We start from the raw sequence: 23,273 nt of genomic DNA on the forward strand, positions 1-23,273 counted from the left end.
ATCCGGATTTGGCCTGAGCAATTGCCAGTGGTTGAGATTAACTGAAGCATACCATCTATCAACTTGTTGTATTTGCATTTGCCACCCTATCTGGGTCCCAGGCTCACTGTGCCACTGAATTCAAGCTAGCCTGGCTGATGAGGGGTGATACCCTGAAACTGGTCCTAGGATGCTTGTTTCCATCCAGGTAGGACCTGGCCTGGCAGTTCGGGCTGGATTTTTCCCACTGAGAGACGGATCAAGACTGATTTGCATATAGCTTGCTCCAAAGTGAGGTGGCATGGTAGACAAACTAACAATGAATTGAATTGCGGCCCCAAGTGATTGCTAATGGCTAAGATTAATTCAAGCATTTCATCCATCAACTTGTTGTTTTTACCTTTGCTGTCTAAGAGTGCCGGTTGTGTGCAGATGTAGGTCTTGGGCTCACTGTGCCCCTGGATTCAAGCTAGGCTGGCTGATGAGGGGTGATACTTTGAAACTGGTCCCAGGATGCTTGTTTTTGGTCCAGGGACGACTTGACCTGGCAATTTGGACTGAGCTGTTCCCACTGGGAGCAGGGTGAAGACCAATTTGCATATGGCTGGGATCAAACTGGGGTGGCATGGTGGGCAGAAAAATGATACCTCGAAACCACTCACAGAATGCTTGTTTCTTGTCCAGGGAGGACCAGGTCTGACAGTTTCAGCTGTACTGTTGGCAAGGGTGAATACTGATTTGTTTTGGCTGGGTGCAAACTGGGGTAGCATGATGGGCAAACAAACAATGGACTGGGATGCGGGCCCAAGGAATCGCCAGTAAGATTAATTCAAACACTGCATCCATCACCTTGTTTTTGCATTTGCCACTCTAAGTGTACTCGGTATGCCTTGACATGGGTCCCGCGCTAGCCTGGCTGATGAGGGTTGATACCCTGAAACAGGTCCCAGGATGCTTGTTTCTGGTCAAGTGAGGACCTGGTCTGACAGTTTGGGCAGGACTTTTGCCATGGGGAGCAGAGTCAAGACTGATTTGCATATGGTTGGGTCCAAACAGGGCAGCATGGTCGGCAAACAAACAATGGGATGCAATGAGGCCCCATGCAAAAAAAAAATGATGTATTCGGATGCAACCTAGTGGCTGAAATGAATTACAAAATTCCATCCATCAGCTTTTTGTTTTTGCATTTGCCACCCTAAGTGCACTGGGTATGCCCAGCCTTGGGTCCTGAGCTCACTGTGACATTGCATTAAAGCTAGCCTGGATGATGAGGGGTGATAACCTGAAACGGGTCCTAGGATGCTTGTTTGCTGTCCAGGAAGGACCAGGCTTGGTGGTTCACACTAGACTCTTTCTATAGGGAACAATGTCCAGACTGATTTGCACATGGCTGTGTCCAAACTGGGGTGGCATGATCAGCAAACAAACAATGGGATGCAATGTGGCCACATGGAATTGCCAATGGCTGAAATTAATTCAAGTATTCCATCGATCACCTTATTGTTTTTACCTTTGCAATCTAAGTGTGCCAGGTATGCTCAGATGTAGGTCCCGGGCTCACTGTGCCCCTGGATTCAAGCTAGCCTGGCTGATGATGGGTGATACTTTGAAACTGTTGCCAGGATGCTTGTTTTTGGTCCAGGGACGACTTGACCTGGCAGTTCGGACTGAGCTGTTCCCACTGGGAGCAGGGTGAAGACCAATTTGCGTATGGCTGGGCTCAGACTGGTGTGGCGGGCAGAAAAAACGATTGGTTGGGATGCGTCTCCAAGCGATTGCCACTGGCTGAGATTAATTTAAGCATTTCATACATCACCATCTTGCTTTTGCCACAAGATTTATATTTATTGTTTCTTCTTTTTTATCTTAATATGTGTGCTGCATTCTGCAGCACACATAGAAACAGGAAAATGCCTCCCAGGATTGTTTTTGTGCAGGAAGGTACACCTTCCTGCACAAAAATAATCATAAATGCAACACAGGCACCCTTGCACCCTGTAATGGTGCTAAGCTGCCAAAACCAGAGCAGTGGGAAAGGACAGGAATAAGCCATATTGCTTAAATATGGCAGATTTGTGCCCTTTCTATTTGATGCAGAGCAGCTCAGCAAGGTGACTTGCTGCACTGCCCTGCACCAAAATCTCATACATTCGGGCCTAGGTTTTGTTGTGTCATCAGCTACAGAGATTATTCAAGATGTCACTTGACATATCATACACCCGCTGTAAATGCATTTAATTGTAGCAGTGATATATTGTTTTTTGGTGCTACACAGTAGGAACATGACAAAGCTTTATGGCACCTGTGTTGTTTAATTGTTGATGCCAGTTTAGCACTTAAAGCTGAGAAATGTGAATAGAATAAGACAAAGTTGAAGTTCTTTGGCCGTATTTTCTCTGATGGGAGGTATGACACCCGATCCTGCAAAAGTAAAAGCTCTGTCAACTGCCAGTCCTCCACAAGACGTTTCCGTATTGCATTCATTCCTTGGCATGGCCAGTTACTGTTCTTGATATATGCAAGACTTTGCTATTGTGAGTCCTGCACTGAGAGAGCTGATAAAAAAGAATATTCAATTTAACTGGTCAAATGCATGCAAGACGAGTTTTAAGATAATCAAACAAGCTGTTGAGAACGCTACTGAAATGGCATATTTTCAGCCAAATGTACAAACTGAAGTTGTTGACTCTAGCCCAGTGTATAGCCAAATGCTTGAAGACATTTTAGCCTATGCAAGTAAAAGCTTTTCTCAGACTGAATATGCTTACTCGCAACCAGAAAAAGAAAATTAGCAGTGGTGTGGGCTTGTGAACATTTTCATGAATTACGGAAGGGAATCCCTTTCATGCTTTTGACAGATCGTCAAGCATTAGTGACTTTATTTGGCAATCCAAAAACCAAGGTGCATCCATGAATTGAATGGCTGGGGCTACGATTGCAAGAGTACAATTACACAATTGTGAAATGGCCAGGGAAAAATTAAAAACCCTGACTACTTCTCAAGAGTACCCATTAAATATCATGGTATCCCGTCTAAGACTGCTGAAACCTGTATACATTTCATTGTGAAATCCAACACACCCCTTGTAATTTCGATGGAAAAAATTGTCACTAGCATGAGTCAAGATAGTCACATGTTGAAGTTGAAAGACATTATTATACATCAGTCATGGAATCGACATTCTCAACCTCTTATCAGTGATAGCCAGCATGAGAAATATAAAACTGTCAAAAACACAAGAGGAATTATCCTGAGAGTTTCATGATTTGTCATTCTGGAGAGTATATGACAGCAAGTGAATGAAGTGGCTCATGCAGGACATCGTGGAAAGGTTGTCACTATACAAGCGATTGTTTGAAATGCTAAGGGGCATATTTAAACTTTTGGTGCAAAACTGAACTATTGCAGTTTTGCACCAAAAAGTTTCGCGCGGGCATGCGCCATTCCTGAGCACCAGCTGGGTGCCATATTAATGGAATGGTGCAAGCTTGGGCTAGCATCCACAAAGATGATGCTAGCTGGGTGGGGGTGCGGGTATGGGGTTAAGAGACAATCTCAAAAAATTATGTTAGGTTGGTTAGCGGCAAAAATATTGCTGCTAATGAGCCTTGCGGCATTTCCATGTGCACAACCATCCTAAAACATGACTCCTGCGCAGGCCCACCACCCCAATGGCCAGCACAGGGGATCAGTGTCCAATAGGCATGGCCATTGCACCCAGTGCCATGCAGGGGCCCTTCTTAGGGCCCCAATGGCACTTAAACAAAATACTTACATATACTTACCCTACTTACCTGGGATGGGGTCCCTCATCCTCTGGTGTCCCTCTGGTGTGAGTGGAGGTGTTCCTCAGGCTTGAGGTGGGAATCTGTGGGCCCATTCTATGGTGTTTGACCATGGAATTGGGTCCACAGGTCCCCTAACGCCTGGTCTGACCAAGGCGTTAAATAATGGCGCTAAGCAAGCTTAGAGCCATTATTTTGGGCCGCAGCCCTTCCGTGTGTCATTTTTGCATCGGGGATAAATATGGCACTATGGGGATAATGCCTACCTTGCATCTCATTGATGCAAAGTAGGTTTACACATCCAAAAAACAGTGGTAACTCCTATATTTTGACGCTAGATGTGTCTTGCCTTAAAATATGAATATGGAGTTAAGTTTGCGCCTAATTTGCGTAAGAAAAATGAAGCATATTCAGCACAAACAGAGTATAAACATGCATCTAAGTTTGATTAAACATTAAAACAAAAAGGAACATACTTTATTGGAGAAGGACAAGCTTATAAAACTTGATGAATCCTGACTTCCACCAAACAATATGATATCCCCAGGAAAAGAAGCACAACATTTTTAAAACCTACAAATGCCAGATGCACTCAGAGTGGACTGACGTACTAAAGCTCAAACAACGATAAATTTAGGGCTGGAGACCAGGGCACAGGAAAAATCAGTTAACATCTTCAAAGGTGCTTTTGTAGAAGAGATTTGATGATTAAGACAAGTCTGGAATCTTCAACAGTTAAATACAGATAAAGGAAAAGAAGATAGGAAAAGAAGGCAACATTACAGAATGAAAATAAGAATGAGCACAAGACAATTGAGGAATAAAGAACAATCCCAAAACCAAAACAGGGAGAGAAACTTGTGGCCCAAAAGGAGGGAAAATCTAAACATTGCAGTCATAGTTTGACTCTTGCTCTAGGCAAGACTGCTGGTTTAAGGATGACTGTATTTATGTTTGTAGGTGACTATGCCAATCCTACAACAAGTTTTAACTGTCATCCCAACCCTCCCGGCTCACAAGCAGCACCTCACCAAAACCACAAACAGTAAAAGGTGATTTGTGGCCGCCGTTACGCATGGACTCAAGAATGCGACATCTCAGGAAGTGTTGTGGTTAAACGGAGATTACCCCTTTCTCACATGAACAACATGTCTCAATCAAAAACAGTCAATGAAGGAGATGCAGTAAGGTTTCAATGGGTTTTATTAACAAAACTGCAATCTACAATAAGTTACATGGGCTGCAATGATAAAAATAATGAATAATGCAAGAAACAGAATTGTGAAAAAACGAGAGTCATTAGTACAAAGACCCCAACCATCTTGCAATGACATTAAATTACATTAGTTGTGAAATATGTCCTAATACCCTAGCATGATGAACCTAATCCCTAACCTTAAGAGAGTTAGGTATGTTAAACCTAATTTGCCAATGCCATGTCCATAAGAAGAGCGCCCCAACCCTTGTTACCTTGGAATGAGGTATCTAGCTCAGACTCCGTAGGGGCGCGAAGACTGGGTCAGCGTCAAGGTGATGTGCAGCATCGACAGCAGCAATGGTATCTGGTCAAAATCCCTCTGACTATCTGTCTAAGTGAGGTGCATTTATATAGATCTGCTTGAACCCCTGACGTAGGTTTGTTCCCAAACAATAGATAACACGACATGCTTGGAATGGCAATTTATGTAAACAATTCCCTCAAAGGCGTGGAGAGGGAAAGTACCTAATGTGAATACCTACAGTTTGGTGTTTGTGTTGTCTGAGAGCCGTCTATGGGGGAAAGTGCAATACACCCCTCCCCAGCCCAAGAGAGTTCATACTTCCTCTTTGGAACACAGTACTCAATGCCATGCACTGGGGAAGTAAGGTTATGCAAGCCACTCATTCATTCATTTAACTTTATTCGATTTTAGATTTAAAAATCATAAAAGCATAGCACAAAAACAAAACACAGTGCAGTTAAAAGAAATAACTCCTGATCCACTTAAAAAGAGCCGACTTTCGATGTCTAACAATGGCCCACAGAAATTTGAACATTACATTACAGACATATATGGACGGCAATGATTGTAAAAATATAAGAGGTGGACGGCACGGGTCAGTTTCATAGCTTTCAGTAATGAGTTTTTCTTTGTAAGTTTTACAGATTACAGTAAAAAGTTACATGAAGTGTATTTTGAGAGGACACATTACCATACGGGCATCTTTCCACGGGTCTCAACCAGTCATTCATAGAAGGAAAGCTTACCAAGTGATGGAAAATGTCCATTCTAAACCTAGTGAGTACTAATGAGGTACCCTTGCATGCCAAATTAATTTCAAATCAGCTGATTGTTTACCACACTTGCTTTAAACAGCTCAATGGATAACCACAGATCTTCCAAATGGTTCTGACATTCCTGCTTGAGGCTGATTTTAACAATTCAGGTCTGAGAAAGTATTCTTGATGCCCCAAGTTAATCAGGAAGTTCTTAACATATTGTAACCACTGTACTCTTCCTACTCGGGTGGAGGTAAGGCAATCAGCAATAATGGCCTAATTCAGTTTTGTATACTCAGAAGAACAGATCTTATGCCACAACAGGATCGGCTGGACCACAACTAAGCTTGAGATGAAAGAAACCCCTAGCTCAGCATGGCGAACAAAGGAAGAGCTCCCCAGTGGAAGAGAGAGGAGATATTTCGAAAAAACATTCTCTACAACCTGCAGAGGTTCGGAATTTGCTTGGCCCCACAGGCCTGCCCAATACAGGGCAGTAGACACGCATTTCGCTTTTTACACTGCCAACAGTGTCCTAGGTTTCTTTCCCCAAGCTTGTTTGCAAACCCTCGCAAACCTGAGACAGCTCTCTGGAAAAGAAGACCCCTTGACTTAATGGCCGTTGACCAAGACCCATCGCAATTTACATTTATCTCGGATTATGAGACTTTAGAAGCGACTTTCCACAACTCATTGCAAAAGTCTTGCTCTTATTCACTAATAGGCCAAGCTCCTCCATATAGGATGCAAAATGCATTAATAAATGCCGGAGGGCTAAAGGTGTACGTGCAATAAGCATGGCATCATCTGCGTAAGGCAAGGCGGGAATAGGACGATGCCCTATTTAGGGGGAGATTTTTACAGTGGGCACTTAACATGCTACCCAGGCTGTTAATATATAAGAAGAAAAGAAAGGGAGCCAAGAGACACTCTTGTCTTACCTCCCTCTCTATTCTAAATGACTGGGTATACTCACCTTGCAAACCATACTGGACTCTAGCCCTACTGCCCTCATACATTAGCCTAATAAAATCTATGATCGCTGAATCCACCCCAAGATTCTTCATTATAATCCACAATTTACTGTGGATTACACAATCAAATGTGGCTGACAAATCAACAAATGCCAAATATAATCTCCCTTGTTTGATGTTACAATATTTCTCAACCAACATCTTTAAATTTAAGCTATGCTCGACGATCCCTGTGATAAGATTTCCAGCCCTAGCGGCATGTCTCTCTGTTATTACTATATAGTATATCACAGAATTTTTCCCTAGTCCATTAAATGTATAAGTAAATGGGGCTAATGGGAAAGAGACCTCGTTACAAAAAACCAAACCAATATTAACGAATAACTCATTTAATTGATTACCGTATTGGGAATGAGTAAAGTGTGAAGGCCCATCAAAGCCCCTTTCACTTAATCCGTAAATCTTGGCTCATCCTTAGAGCATAGTTCTACATTAAAATCCCCGGCCCACAGGATTATTATGTCCTTATCGCTATCAATAACTTCAAGATCCTTTTTTAGTTGTCTCAGGACTGAGTTAACCTCCAACTTTGGGATGTTGTTATAGAATTTGACCAGAGACAGCACACATGTAACTGACAATACCATGGTTTTAAGTTGATAAGTTGATAAAACGGCAGTGGGGATACCATTGTTATACTAAAGACATTCACAGTATTTGAAATATAAATACAGATTCCCCCCTTCACTCTCCCCGAGTTCGATGGCACCACGGGGGTCTGAAAAGTTTGGTAGCCATTTAAATTGTTTGGGTTTACTACCCAAGTTTCTTGAAAAGAGAGCAAGTCAAAACCATTTATGAAGTCACCCCAGTCAACTATTGACAATTTAGACGTTAATCCTGCCACATTCCAAAATACTACTGTCATCATACCTGTTTCAGCTGTCGTCCTAGTGGCGGGAAGACCTTCCAGACAGGTATGGCTCAACCCTGGCTCTTAATTTGACAAGCTACTCAGTTCATCTAAAAAGCCCCTGTCGGCTAGACTGATAAACTCTGGTGAAACATCCTATAATGAACTGAGAAGGGGCCGCACCCCAACCCCTGGCACAATAGGAGTGCTTAAATACAGTCAATCTACACCTTCTAAACCTTCACGACAAGAGAAACGGTTGTTTGTTATGGCAAAAGGACGCCTGCACCTGAATGAGTAACACACATAGAGCCATCCCATTCGCTATGAGGTTTACACATGTATCACGGAGGGCGGATGCTCATACCTGATCTGAACGGATGTTAGGTTGATAGAAAAAACCAAGGGCAATACCATTATACTGTTTGGCTTTACCTCCCACGTTCACACTCGTTTCAGTATGGTTTCCACCAGGCGTGGTGATTTAAAAGACATTAATACAGAATCCCATTCTAACTTTTTCTGTCCACTCCTCACCCATCTAACCCTCCTAAATATTTTGATATCCTCCTGCAGTTCGCAGGAGACACCCGCTTTCTCACCTAACCAATGTGCAGCTTTGATCCTCAGCAATGACCAATTTTCTTTGGCCTCTGTCCCTGGTGGCACATTAGCCAACACAACAATAAAGGGTGATGAAGAAGGAGGTAAATCTGGATATTGGGGGGGGCTGATCCCGGATAAAAAGGTGAGACTTTGTCCCTACTAGTCTTATCTTCTGGTACAGAAATGCTATAAACCGGAATCGCACCACACAAACTACTAGAAATCATCTGAACAGGGTGATTACTCACTGTCTGATTCGCCCCTTGACTAACTACCTCCTTCTGCTGTACAAATCCCCCTATCGGTTGTCTATGCCCATCTACTACATTTTTAACTGCTTCCAGGTGTGGATACTTGTGGGGGTGTTTACGACACCTGATGATAAGGCTGATTGTAAAAGCTCTGTGTAGGTAGAAATCTGTCATGCCTTGACACAAAGTACTCTCCAAGCATGAGATCCTGCCTGAATACTCCCCATTAAAAGATCAATTGTGAGACAAATACATGCCCAGAAAGGCAATTTCACTTACCTAACAAAAATTAATGAATAATTCCCCTGACACTTTCACCCAGTTACAAGAGAGTTTGGAGCGTGATCTGGATGGGATGAAGGATGATGAATGGCCAGAGGCCCTGACTTTCCACAGAGAGGTGGCCATTAGAGGCCAAAATTTCACCTGATACAGCTCAAAATCCTCCATAGGTGTTACTATGCTTGTATGACATTGGTTAATATGGGTAAAATGGACACTGCTCCCTGCCCCAAGCAAGGTCGTCAGGAGGGGACATTTTTTCATATGATGTGTAGCTGTTCAACGCTTCAAAAGTATTGATCACAGGAGATTGACTGTCTCAACAGGGTGAGTGAGAGTGGCATGGTACTAGTGGCAAAAAGGTGCCTTCTAAACACCTGGAACAAGACTGATTTTACTTGCACAACCGGTCTTTGGTTTACTCTGGGGTTGATAGTGGCTAAATGCAACAGAGCACAGTTATGGGGAGCTGAGACATTGCTGCACCTCCGCAGATGAAAGATAGATATGAACTGATGTATGCAGGTGGAGAGAGTGGTCTATGAAAGTAGAGGTTGTCCTAACAAATGGACGTATATATGGGAGAAATGGAATGAAAATCAGGTGGAGGTGTGTGCTTCAATTCCAATCACCAACCAAGATGCCTGGGGACAAAAATACCAGATCTTTGATACCCCCCCAGAGAATTGCTGTGGGGGAGGTGGATGGGTGGTTCTGTGGTTATGGGGTCTGGTTGGGAATTTATTATTGTGAACCAATGTCATTCTTACTGAAATATTTGCTGCTTGCTGTCATCATGATTCTTTCTGATTCATATGGAATAAAAAGTTGTTTTTTTTAAACCTCATTAGGTCACAATGGAAAACCTTGACCATTTTAAAGCAAGACCACGTATTTGTTACAACACTCTCATATTAGGGTGTAAGTGCAGTGGCTTTGTTGAAAGCATGAATGTGGCAGAATCCTAAAAGCAAGTAAACATGAATGCATGCAATGAGAGAATTGATAGGAACTAGGACAATTAAGTACAAAAAGTTATCATTTGACTCGTGAAACAGGGAGAAGCTTGACTATGATGAGTATAACTTCCTGAAAAGTGACCATGCCAGAAGTCTAATCCTTTATCTGATACCTAAAGTCCACAAAGACCTCTTCAATCGCCAATGATGTCTTATTGTTTCACCTAGCCACAGTTTATTGGAGAACACCTAGCTACATTCATTGTCTTTAAATCATTTGCTGAGGCATCATATGTAAAAGATACTTCAGGCTTAATCAAGACAATCAGAAAATGTGTTGGGATGAAGATTACATTTTGAACACACTGGAAGTAAGGAATAGGGAGCCTTTACACTGGTCCGAAACATAAGGGTGGGGTTCAGGCCTGTGAATAATTTTAATTGGCGCATTCCAGAAAACTGTACCAGCACACACACATTTATTGACAATGATAACCTTCTGTATAAATGAAAGTGTCTTTCTGTTCCAAATAGATTTTTACAGGAAAAGAGGGGAGCATCTATGTGCACGTGCTTCTTTCCAGCTATGTAAATTTGTTCATGGACTTGGGGGTGGTGACCATGGTCCTCACGAAAAGGGCCATATTTATGGTCTGGATGACAATGCGCTTGCACCACGCAATGCGGTGCAAGAGTGATGCAAGCTTTAAGTGAGATTTTTAAAGTCACGCCAGGCCACCTTAAATCTTGAGTAATGTAGCACAGTGCAAATTGCTGTGTTACATTACTCTGCACCATGGGTGTTGTGTGGGTGTTCCCATGCAGCATGCATGGATTTTAATGCATTCCCTGATTTACAAGAACTTCTAAACCTGTGATTGTGCCAAGAAGATACACATCACTAGGAGAGGCATATGAAGGAGATATATATTTACTTCTCCTTATTTTTTCCTCGTCCTATGTGTGCTGCTTTCTGCAGCACATATAGAAAGAGGAGAAAACCTCTCAGGTTTGATTTAGTGCTGGAAGGTTCACCTTCCTGCACAAAACCAATCCTGCATGCAACGCAGGCACCCTTGCACTATGGTGCAAGGGTGCCTCTACTAGTGCTAGGAAACCTATTGTGCGCTGTGCAATGGGGAAAGAACAGGAATGTGTCATCTTGGATAAATACAGAACATTCCTGCCCATTTCCTGTGATGCAGGGCAGTGCAGTAAGGTGACTTGTGCTGCACTGACCCACAAAACCCATAAATATGGGCCAAAGTATGGAATAATGGACAACAATTAATGTATGACACAATACAAAGTATGGAATGGGAATTTGCAAAATGTCTGAATAAGAACAGCGGAATCTACAGCTAACAGCCAACATAAGAAAAAGCGTACACAACTAAATTGACAGAAGCACTTTGAACTTTATATGTGTTTAGACAACATGATTTGCTCAATTGTAAACCACAAATAGGAGATCAAACTGAAAATAGCACTGACGATTCATACAAATAATGTTTGAATAATAATTTGCATATTCAGAAAATCAACACAATCATAGGCAGCAACCTGAATAAGCTTCTAAAAATATTCTTCTAAACTCATTATCAATCAGAGACCATTTAGCTCGTTGTTATCTGCAGTTTCAACAGAATGTCAGTTGGTGATATGGGAATTTGATTGTTAAAATGGTCAACATACAAAGCTTGCAAGACTAGCTGTAACTACAAAGCATCCTCTGGACCGGGACTTTTAATAGATCAGATGCAAAATGAATTTCAACATATTACATAATAGAATGTATATGTCCCTAATGGTATGTAGGTAAAATTATGCAATCAGCCAAAACAATGGTTATAGAACATGAGTGAGCCATTACGAATCGAGATCTCACCTACTGTGTGTTGAGACATTTTTAATATGTACACCAATGTAATTTAGAACCTTTAAATTTTTTGGGTTAGACAGAGTACAATGCCATTCACTTAGTGGGGTAAGTATAATAGAGATCTTAGAATATTAGAATCCAAATTCAGCAATAAACTCAAACAGAAAATCAATAATGTATTGAATAGCGATGAAGATTTTAACAGCACAGCTATGAATCAGACAGGTTGATATTTATCCATGACTGAACCCTATAACTGGTTTATGATAAACTAACTTCCTTCCTCTTAAGATAATTGTCCTTATGTGTTCATTAGTGCCCATTGGGGCTTTATTACAACAAGACTCATTTGAATGATAAGGACTGTATACTTTGATTTATGATTATTGGGATTATATTTGTGAGTTTTATAATCTTAATATGTGGCATACGAATTTGAGATATACTGTATTAAGACGATGAATGATTTATTAGTAAAAATATAATCTTATCGTTCTACAATATATTGCTTCTGACATGTTTCAGTTTACATTTCCTATTGTAATTAAAATGGAAGATGGTCTAATGCTGAAAATCAGTATGAACATGGATCATATCAGAGTCAAAATGTGTTTGTGCCATCTGTAGAACTAAAACATGCATGTTGCAATCACCAGAGCACCCGCATCCAGTGATGTTTTTAAAAGGGAGAAATATTGATACATGCCAAATATATTTTAGATCTAAATATCAATATGTCATCAGACATCTATCTATCTATCTATCTATCTATCTATCTATCTATCTATCTATCTATCTATCTATCTATCTATACATCTATCTATACATCTATCTTTGTATATTGTTATGTTTATTTGAATACATATTTTTATGCACCTACCTATATTTGCCTACTGGTGTAATGTTGGAATATAATGGCAAACTATGTGGATGTTAGATCTGTAGCAAGGGTAATGTGCTGATATTATAGTTATAGCCCGCTCAATCACCATTGCCAATGTTACATTTTTATCAAAATGAGCACTCTATCAAACTCACCATCAAAACTACTACTACTACGACTTCCCTCTATCATCACTATCACCACTGCTAACACTACGAACACCACCACCACCACTACCAACTCTATCACAACTTCTCCCACAATCGCCACTGCTACTACCCTTACAACCATTGCTCCTGCAGTTTCCATGATTGTTAGAGGAAACGCTATGACTAGAACCACCACACCACAAAGTGTGTGTGTGCATAAGAGCATTTTGAGTTTGACATTGTTGTGTGTGGGTAAGGGAAACAGTAATGTGGACATGGGGGGTGATTCATTCTATCTGTGTGTGCTATCTGTAATACGACACATAATGATTTAGTTTTGAAATGGATAAATCATTTTTTTAAGATGTAAGATCGTGTCCTTAAAGGAGCACTATTATTTATAATGCACATCATGCACACTTTGTGGTATGGATCCTCACCAGGTTGTCCTCTACCTCAGTGTACAGGAGTTCGAAATAAATGTGACTGGATAAGCGAGGGAACCAGAATACTGCTAAAACTGCCTCTTCGTATACCCAAAGGTACTTCTTTATTCAAGCTGCACCAAGTAGGATTAAAAACCAGGAAAGGGATTAACAATGAGAATTTACATGTCTGTCAATCTATCAGGTGCCATTATATTTCTGACCCTAAAGTAGCCCATTAGGGCCTCAAGCTTTCATCAGGGCAAACGGGATCCCTATTCTAAATCCTACATGTACTTTTGCACAGAGACACGTTCCCAGAGAAATGCATGCTCAATTCAAGCAGTACCATCAAGAAAACAATCAAATACAGTTCCTAAATCAACATAGAAACAAATAGAAAATTTTAAGAAGCAAATAGACAAAAAATTGATATAATCAGATAAGGGGGAACCAGATATATCCTAGAAAATGTAATATGTCACTGTACAATATTAGGTGATTAACCAGGGCCCAGGCATAATTCAACACATCGAAAGTTGTAGTAACTGAGAATTACATAAGGAAAACTCCTATAATTTTATGCTCATTACTTACTTATTTCGCTTTGTTTTTGTGATGTGATCATCAGTTATGGCATCCCGACTTGACACTTCACATTTGCTTGCTGAAAAACATGTGCACATTGAATATATTAAATATAGTTGTTGAAATCATTTTCATTTTTATTCCCTATGCTTTTCTTGTTGCAGCATGCAGTATCATTTCAGTATTTTATTTTCATCATGCAGTGATCCATTAAATACTATTTAACTTCATTTTTAAGACTACCTTAAAAAAGACCGAGTGAATACGTGGATGAAAGTGAACACATAAGTAAAGCTCTGCACAGAAATGGCCTTACTGAGGTACTGATTGTAGTGCCCAAGTGTGTTCCCTTATATATTGGGCTCAATGATTTAATACGTATGAATCCAATCAAAATTCTATTACATGTTTTTTCCAAGCGTATTGTACATAAATACGTTATATTTATTTGCGTTTTTGATATGAGTGAAATCCTCAATTAAGATTTATTTTAAAGGACGAAATCTAGAGCCATTCTGTTTTCATCACCATCATTGATAAATAGCAATGTCAGCAAATGAAAAGACATTTAAAACAAACGTCCAAATGGGCAAGGGAATGCATAGTATTTGAGTGAACATGTGGTATTGTTGCAATAATTAATTTAGGAGAATAGCACGAACGTCTATTTAGCCAAATGTATAAGAACAAGCGAAACACATTCAATTCTTCCATCATTACACGTCAAAGTGCTATTCATTTGTGTTAATCCATTTTTATTTGTTTGCACTTCCAGTCACTATGTTGCTTCACTGAATCAATACTTTTCTCTTCCCTGGACAATAAAATGACAAGGCTATCGCACCTCTAATTAAGTGCCTACATTAGTCTTTTAGTCTTTGGACGTTTACAATAAAAGCCCTTGTTAAAGCCGACAGACCAGTTCCACTAAGCAACCTGCTTGTGACTCATTGACAGTGCTAACGGATGAGAGAACTATTATGATAGATACTTTCAGCAATACAGACATGTCGACTCACACAGTGACATTGAGTTTCATACAATATCTGCACACTTCAACTGGTGAAAGCCTTAAAACTCATGGTAAGCACCAAGAGAGCTGGAAACCCCTTTGCAGAGTGGGTAACCAGCTCATGTGTGAGGCTCTATGCTAATGAAATCCTTCATAAATTTCACAACCTCTGCAGGTCCAACACCGGAAGTAGCTTCAGAAAACACTGGTTTATTATGTTTGATTTAGAAGTGACTAACTCCTCTTCAATCCCCGCCTCCAACAATGTTCGTCTAAGGTATACATGAGGCAGTGATGCCCAAAAAAGCCTGCACCCATCTCTAGTGTCTGCAAAATACATTGTGCCTCAGGGGGCAACTAGTGTGCACCCAGTTTGTGTGCCCCATGGCCAGAAGGGACTGTGGACATTTGTGCGTCCCCTTCTGTAATACTGACAGCACTCTTGCACATGTTGTACTGTATTACCATAAGAGGGTGTGGCCCATGCAAATGAGGTAATCAATTTTGCTTCTGCCCCATGCCATATTATTGAAGCCGGTGCACAGGTGGAGCTCTAAGTGCGTCACCTAAAGGCAGCTCTCCAGACATCCCCTTACAGTCCGGTGCAGTCACTCACTGGAGCCGCCTGCAAGGGGATCTCTTTCTGGTTGAAAGTGCAGGTGGGTTGCTGCCTGCATGGTGAAACATGAAGGAGCTTTTAAACTACTGCGCTGTATTTCACTTGAATGCACTGCCTCAAGGGCAGCAGGAGTTTGCAGCATTCATTGTAATAAGGTACGCTGCTTCTGTTTGCACCTGGCACACCTTTTGAAAGGTGTGCCATGGCACAAACAGGATAAGTGTGCAGCATTCATGATATGGTCCCAGGTCTTGCCCCCTCTGAGGCCCCCCTTCCTCTGACATGGTCAAAAATGTTTCAAAGAGGGCAGGTCTGGCAGTGGTATTGTATGTATTGTATGTGGGATACGGAAAACAATATGTAAAGGGAAAAACAATCAACTATTTAAAGACAAACCACTGCTATAAGATTATCTCATGTGATGTAGCAAGTTGCAATAGGAAAGCACTGCCAACAGTGAATTGTCTGCTCTTTTTGAGAACACATAATATTGTGATTCCGCATGAAAACTGGAATATCAAAAGCATGAATTTAGATGGTTTAGAAGGTTTGGGTGCATTTCCGTTATCAGGAGAAGGGAATTAACATTGTCAAACCTTTGATTTGAAGACTATACAATTTCCTATGAAACACTTTGGGGGTCATTCTGACCCTGGCGGTCACCGACTGCCAGGGCCAACGACCGCAGAAGCACCGCCAACAGGCTGGCGGTGCTTCCTGGGCCATTCTGACCGCGGCGGTAAAGCCGCGGTCAGAAAAGGGGAACCAGCGGTTTCCCGCCGGTTTACCCCTGGCCCAGGGAATCCTCCATGGTGGCGCTGCTTGCAGCGCCGCCATGGGGATTCCGACCCCTTCCCGCCATCCCGTTCCTAGCGGTTTTTACCGCCAGGAACAGGAAGGCGGGAACGGATGTCGTGGGGCCCCTGGGGGCCCCTGCACTGCCCATGCCACTGGCATGGGCAGTGCAGGGGCCCCCCAACAGGGCCCCATAATGATTTTCAGTGTCTGCAAAGCAGACACTGAAAATCGCGACGGGTGCCACTGCACACGTCGCACCCTAGCAACTCCGCCGGCTCCATTCGGAGCCGGCTTCATCGTTGCTGGGTCTTTCCCGCTGGGAGGGCGGGCGGATTTTTTGCGGTCGCCCGCCCGCCCAGCGGGAAAGTCAGAATGACCGCCGCGGTCATTTGACCGCGGTGCGGTCTTTTGGCGGTCTCCGCCCGCCGGGGTCAGAATGACCTCCTTTGTACTCTAATGCATATGGTAAAAGCAACTCTGTTGTTCTTTGCTGAACTGAGTTTGTTATTTAATCATACTTCCACAACATTTACCTCCTTGGAAGGTCATGGTAAATTGACACTGTTGATGCAGGTGTAGTTTTAGCAAACATACTTTTAGTTATATTCAGTGGCATGGGACCTGTCGACAGGCTATGCCCAGTGACCAGATGATGTCATGAGGGCACTGGGTGAAGAAAAACTGAGGGAATATGTGCGACCAAAGGTCATATTCTGCCTTCAGAGAACAACGATCATCAGTTTAGAAAATATTTACACAGATAGGTGCGAGCTGTGAAGTGAAGTCCTGTGTTGTTGTCTGGATGCTGTTGATGAGGTGATGGCAAAGGGAAGGCCTGCATCAAGGATGCATTGTGCAACAGTGGTTCCAAGGAGGCTGCAAGCTCCGATTTAAAGTCCTGCATCAGGATGCATTGAGCAGTGGTGGTTCTGAAGTGTCTGCAATGAGATGGAAGGATCCACTTGGAGAGCAAGAGTCACAGCAAGTAGAGTCCACGTTCTGGATACAAGATGGTTGGAGCCTTTTCATCACTGAGCCTGTGATAAGGAGGCCAACCAGCTAGCCCTGGTAGTCACTCTGGTGGTCTTGGAGTCAAGATGCAGGTACAGTCCTTTTCCCTCAGGCAGCAGGGCAGCAGGGCAGCAGGGCAACAGAGTAGCAGCCATTCATGCAGCGCAGCACAGCAGTCCTTCCAAGTCTTCTAAATGTCCAGAGGTGTACTGAAGAGTTGGGTCTGTGTGCCCAATATTTATGTCTGGTGCCCGCTTTGAAGTAGGAAAAAGTTCTGAAGATTTCCACCACAGAGGTGTTTGGAGTTTCCTGCTTCTGTGCCCTTATCCCAGCTTGCATGGGGGGGTCACAAAAGACTAGCGTCAAAATATTTTGTGAGTGTGCAGGACAGAGCATTTGTGATGTGCAAGTGTGAAAGGTGGCAGCTCAAGTCAGAGATGGCCCTCTCTGCCAGCTACTATTCACCTTTGTCTCACCGTCTGGGAGCAATACACAAAGACCAACTGTCAGCTGAACCTAGTCATGTGCCACGAGTTAAAGACTGCAGGCACCAAATGGTTGAAAGAAGAAAATATTAACACTCTAAAAGTTGAATATTCAGAATTTTGACTTAAAATCTGAGTTTATCATTAAAGAGGATTTTAAATTACAATTCCTCAGACTCTAAACTCAACATTCCTACCTGCTCCCAATTGAAAGTTTTCTCTTATTAAATGTAATAAGTTACCCCAAAGCTATCCCATGGGAGAGGTATGCGTTGCAATCATGAAAAACACATTTAAGAGTTTTGTCATTACCAAGTTCTATAAAAGTTAAAAATACATGCCCAACTTTTTAAAAACACTGCACCTTGCCCTACGGGCTGTTTAGGGCCATTCCTAGGGGTGACTTACACGCATTAAAATGGAAGGTTAAGGAGTGGCAAAAGGTTTACTTTGCCAGCCCAAAATTGCAGTTTAAAACTGCACAAACAAGTGCAATGGCAGGCCTGGCATATGTTTAAAGGGGTACTATGGTGAATGGTACAAAAAGTGCTTCAATCCCACTAGTAGCATGTAATTACAGCTCTGGGTATACTTCATAGGACTTTACTAGGGACCTAAAAATGAATTAAATATGCCAATTGATTGTAAGCTAATTTCACCATGTCTGAAGGAGAGAGAACACACATTATGGTACTGGTTAGTAGGGGTAAAGTGCACAGAGTCCTAATACCAACAAAAATTAAATCAGCAAAAATGGAGGAGTAAGGAAAAAGTTTGGGGGAAGTCCACCCTAAGGCTGTAGAAACATTAATAAAAATACCTGTTGTTGCTTTCAAATGTATTCAATTGTGTGCGGCGTTTAAATTCAAATTGCTTTGCATATCTATATTTTTTGCTACTTAATTAACAATAACTCCATTGATCAAAGCTGTACTTGCACCGACAGAATAATGGAGCCTCTGTGATAATTTTAAAAAGTGTTATATCATTATCTCAGGAGGACTCTTTGAGCCACCATATGTATCCATCAAAGAAGGAAGTCTCGCGTCACAAAATATTTAGCTTTACAGTAATATGAAGAAGGTCAATTCTATTAAGCAATATAAAAAAAAAAAAAACAAGCAAAAAAACCAGCAGAAGCCATTTGTGAAAATGCAGACTTTATCACATTAATGACCGCTCCTTTAAAAAAATAAACCACGAAAGTTGTTATGTACTAGCTGCAACTTGTGTACAATAGTCCAAGTAGAATGTAGGAATACAGAATATCACATACTTCATACAGTTACCTGTTTAACCATGTGTGCGCGAGTTCCAAAGCACTCTTCAAAAACAATTTAGCAGCTAATCATGGCACTAAACTTGCACTTCGCATTGTTCATGTTTTTGTGCCAATGATCTCCACGTCACTTTGTATTTGTCTTGGCAGATGAAGGGGGCAGTGAACAGGTGTGTTACGGTTTATGAAACCGTTTCTAAGTTCCCAAAGGCCTCCTCTTTAATCTCCTTATCTACATCACCAGGTTACAAATTACAGAAGGGCAACAACAAAATCGTTTTTAATCAAGGCTTCCATTCCATTGCATTAAACGTGCATTCCACTTTTGAATACCTGAGGCTATGGGAGGCATGTGTGCTTATGGAGGAAATTCACCTCCGAATTCCAAAGAGTAGATTGACCTTTAGTTCCGTGGGCTCACAGATAAAACCATCTCAGACAATGGGAAAGAGCAACAACAAACTTATTTTGAGTACAGTGTCCATTTTCAACCCCCAACGGATAAATAACGCATTTTGCCACCTAAGGCGAGTGGGAGTTTTAATTACTGCTGTACTACTTTCACACAAGCTCTTAATTATTTAATATTACAACCTTGGTTACAAAGTCTAATATACATATGAGGTATAAGTCAATGTAAACCTTCTGCGGTTATTGGGTTTTCTGAAGGACAGCACTATACAACTTTGTACGTTTATATGAGGTAATTGTTAAATATACACACACTTATCATAACAGGTTCTGTAGCTAGCCTTATTTTTAGTTCTGGCTTAGAGACACATGTAGCTGTTCACCAGCATGATTGTTCCTCGAAAAATAATACTTTGTGGTGAAAATGGGCTTTAGGTCAGCCCTCCTTTGCCATTGGTAAGTTTGATGTTCAGTTATAATCTGGTTAGCCTTTATTTCTACAAAGAGACTGATGGAATAGGTTATCAGTTTCTTGCTAGTGGCTTGCTAGGTAGTATCAGCTTTACTGTTTTGCTAAAAAGTCATTCATTCACTGTCATTTCAGGTTACCTGCGCATATGAGAATGCTAAACTGCAGAAATTAAACACCAGTAACCTCTGAAATTGTGTTTTAAATGAATCAGGCTAACTCAGCCTCTGTCGTCCATCGTCATCATGATGTACTACACCACATGGTTAACTTTGCTGTTCATTCTCTGCTAGAATTGAGAATTACTATGCTACATGGAGAAAGCTAAAGACTTTGCTCAATGTTCTGAACAAAATTTGATTTTTCTCAAGTTGAGTTTAATGGTCCCAGACTGAATAACATACTATGTAACAGTTGTGTCCCCATGTACCCGATGCGGTAGAAACAGAATCCCATGAAGTAAAACCATGAGAGAATCCTTGAATGTATTATGTTGCAGATGTTTCTCTTTCCTTAATTTCTATTGGTTAGGAGCCTGAGAACCATGTACTAATGCTGTGAATGTATGAAAATTTTTTTTAAATCCTTTAAAAGTATATGATTTTGTGATGTAAGGAGGTGGCCCTTTCCCCTACTCTTACAAGGTGAATCTTTGTCAATTTTTGTCTCTGAACTCTCCTGAGTTCATTTATCTCTATTTTGGACTTAGCACTCTGACTAAATTGCGATTTGTGCTTTTTGAAGGTAAAACATTTTTGGAGTTCATTTTGAAACTTAAGATATTCCTGTCTGTCGTTCTTCAAAACTCCAATGTGGTTAAGAGACAAGGCATATTGAATTTCCTTACAGAAGACAGAGGTCCATCTGGTAGCACCAAAGTACATATACGGACTATACTGCTTACTTGAGTATCAATAACGTGAAGCTTGTTAAAACTGGTATTTGAAAGTTGTTGAAAGTAGTTGTTTATGGAAGTTCTTCCAATTCATTGGTTAGCCTATGCCTTTTTATAACATATATATCAGTACGTTTGAATGTGTTAGTGTGATAGTGTGACTATTACCTCCTGTTTTTAATGGTGTATATTTTCTCAGCTTTTTATGTGAAATAGCTGATGTTTTGATTTCAGTATCAGCATATGTGAAAGTCATTCCAGCTTAAGAAGTATATTTTTACCTAAACTGCTGTCTGTCTTTAGCTTAAATAGCATTCCTTGGTGAGTGCCTGAAAAAAGAGACAAGAGTATTTGTAGCATTACGTAAATGTTCCTAGTAACGTACCCATATTCTATAATGTGCCTTAGAGTCCTTGGTTTGCTTTGACAGTCCCTGAATGTTTTGCTTAAATTAGTAAGTATGTGTCAGGTTTTATCATATGTCCTTGCTCTGTACCAGTGGCGTAGCAAGAATTTCATAGGCCCTAGTGTGAGCAAAGAAGACGGAGTCCCTTTCAGACAGCGAGCACCTCACTCCTCTTGGCAACTGTGTTAATGCACACGCCATAGCAATAGAGCTATGACTCTGCTTATATTACACTGAGGGGCATATTTACAAGAAACTGGTGCATCCGAGCTTGCATCACCCCTGCCCCACCTAACAACACCATGGGTGCACCGTATTTACAAAATGGTGCACCATGGTGCACGTTAGGCCAATAGCATCAACATTTTTTATGCTATTGTGGCACTTTGCTACACTAGTGTCAAAAATGTTGACGCTAGTGCAGCAAAGTGCAAAGAGGACCATTGATTAAAATGGGTTTGTCACTTTAATGCCTGCCTGATCAAAGCAGACATAATGTGGTGCAAGGGGTCGCAAAGTGGGGCAATGCATCCATTGTGCCACTCTGTAAATGTAGCGCAGTGGAAATTGCATTTTTGAGCCACACTAGGAACAAAATCAATTATGCTAGTGTGACACAAGGAGGGGCTAGGGCCTTGTAAATCTGTCCCTGAGTTTCTTTTTCTGTTTGTTGTATCTTTCTTGTCTTCATCTCTCACTCCTCTCCTTTCCTCCCCTTTGATTTCTCTATCCTCTCTGTAAATTTTCACTACGTCTCCTTCATGTCCACTGTCACTTATGCTAATGTAATTCCACCCCTTTTTATCATGCTTTCTACCACACCTCCATAGCCCCAAAGATCAAGCGCGTGCCTTAATTTCTTCTTCTCTACTTGCACAATCACCTTCTGCCCCTTTATCCTTTTTTGCATTCACTTCTCTCCTCTCCCTTCGCACACTTCCTTCCTGCCTTTCATATTTGGTCCATTGCCTTTATTTCTGGCCATTGTATTTTTTCTCTTTTCTTCTCTTGCCCATTATCTTTTCCCCATCATCTCTGTCCTTCTATTCTTCACCTTTTTCTTCAGCCCCATCTCTTTATTTTCATTCCCTTGTCTTCCCATTTTCTCTTGTCAGCTGTCTCTGCTCTTTCTTTATGCCATCCGTGTCGTACTTTCATGGTAATTTATTTCAACCTATTACTTCTCTTCTTTTCCTATCACTTTCAGATCTTCACCCACTTTTCTACTTTGCCTTTGTAGATGCCCTCATCTTAATTGCATTAGCTGGTCTTTTCCCTTTCGTCTCTCCTTTGTCCTTTTTTGCTATCTTCTTTTTCTCCAGTGAAAAGTGAAGGGCAGCCACGTGGAGTTGGAGCCTGAGATTGTTGTAGATTGACAACCTTTCTGGTTGTATTCAGGACACTGCTGGACATAGGCTGTTTGGTTCATTTTTCTGATGCATGTTCCTTTTTGGGTCAGCTTGCTACAATTATGTATTGATGAAGGCCCTGTTAAATGACTGGAATGAGGGGAAATCCCAATTTCTCAGTCTTGCCCATATTTTCTATGATTGCCAAACTTTGAGAAACCTAAGCAATTTTTTTTTTGTTGGGTTCTACTTTGTAATTGATATCCTGATCCTTAAGGTATTTCTTGCTTAGGCACACTGTATGATTGTGTTTTTATTCACACATTGTTCACTTATTTTCACGGTCACTGCACTGTCACCTGTAGCACATTTCTATGTATTATAATTGTCTTTCTACTTATGTAATGTGCAGAATGATTACATGTAAAAAAAATTGCAGATCTGAAGTACATTTATCGTGACAGCAGTATTAAACTTTTTTGAGTGATACACTTTGGAACATTGTTGTATATATGGACCTCTTTTTCTTTACGTCCCCTGCCTGCCTCTTTTATTTTTATCTCCTCTAAGTCCTTCATTACCATTTGTTTTATATATGAGAG

General features: G+C 41.2%; 1 protein-coding gene across 1 annotated transcript in view; it reads right to left on the reverse strand.

Annotated features, from left to right (window-relative positions):
• Positions 1–23,273, reverse strand: part of TCERG1L (transcription elongation regulator 1 like) — a 1,516,577-nt gene that overhangs the window by 510,556 nt on the left and 982,748 nt on the right. The window contains exon 9 of the mRNA XM_069239738.1: positions 13,947–14,016. Coding sequence (XP_069095839.1) covers positions 13,947–14,016 — 70 coding nt within the window. The remainder of the gene's footprint in view (positions 1–13,946; positions 14,017–23,273) is intronic.

The sequence above is a fragment of the Pleurodeles waltl genome, chromosome 6 (assembly GCF_031143425.1).
Source record: "Pleurodeles waltl isolate 20211129_DDA chromosome 6, aPleWal1.hap1.20221129, whole genome shotgun sequence".
Classification (NCBI taxonomy): Eukaryota; Metazoa; Chordata; class Amphibia; order Caudata; family Salamandridae; genus Pleurodeles; species Pleurodeles waltl.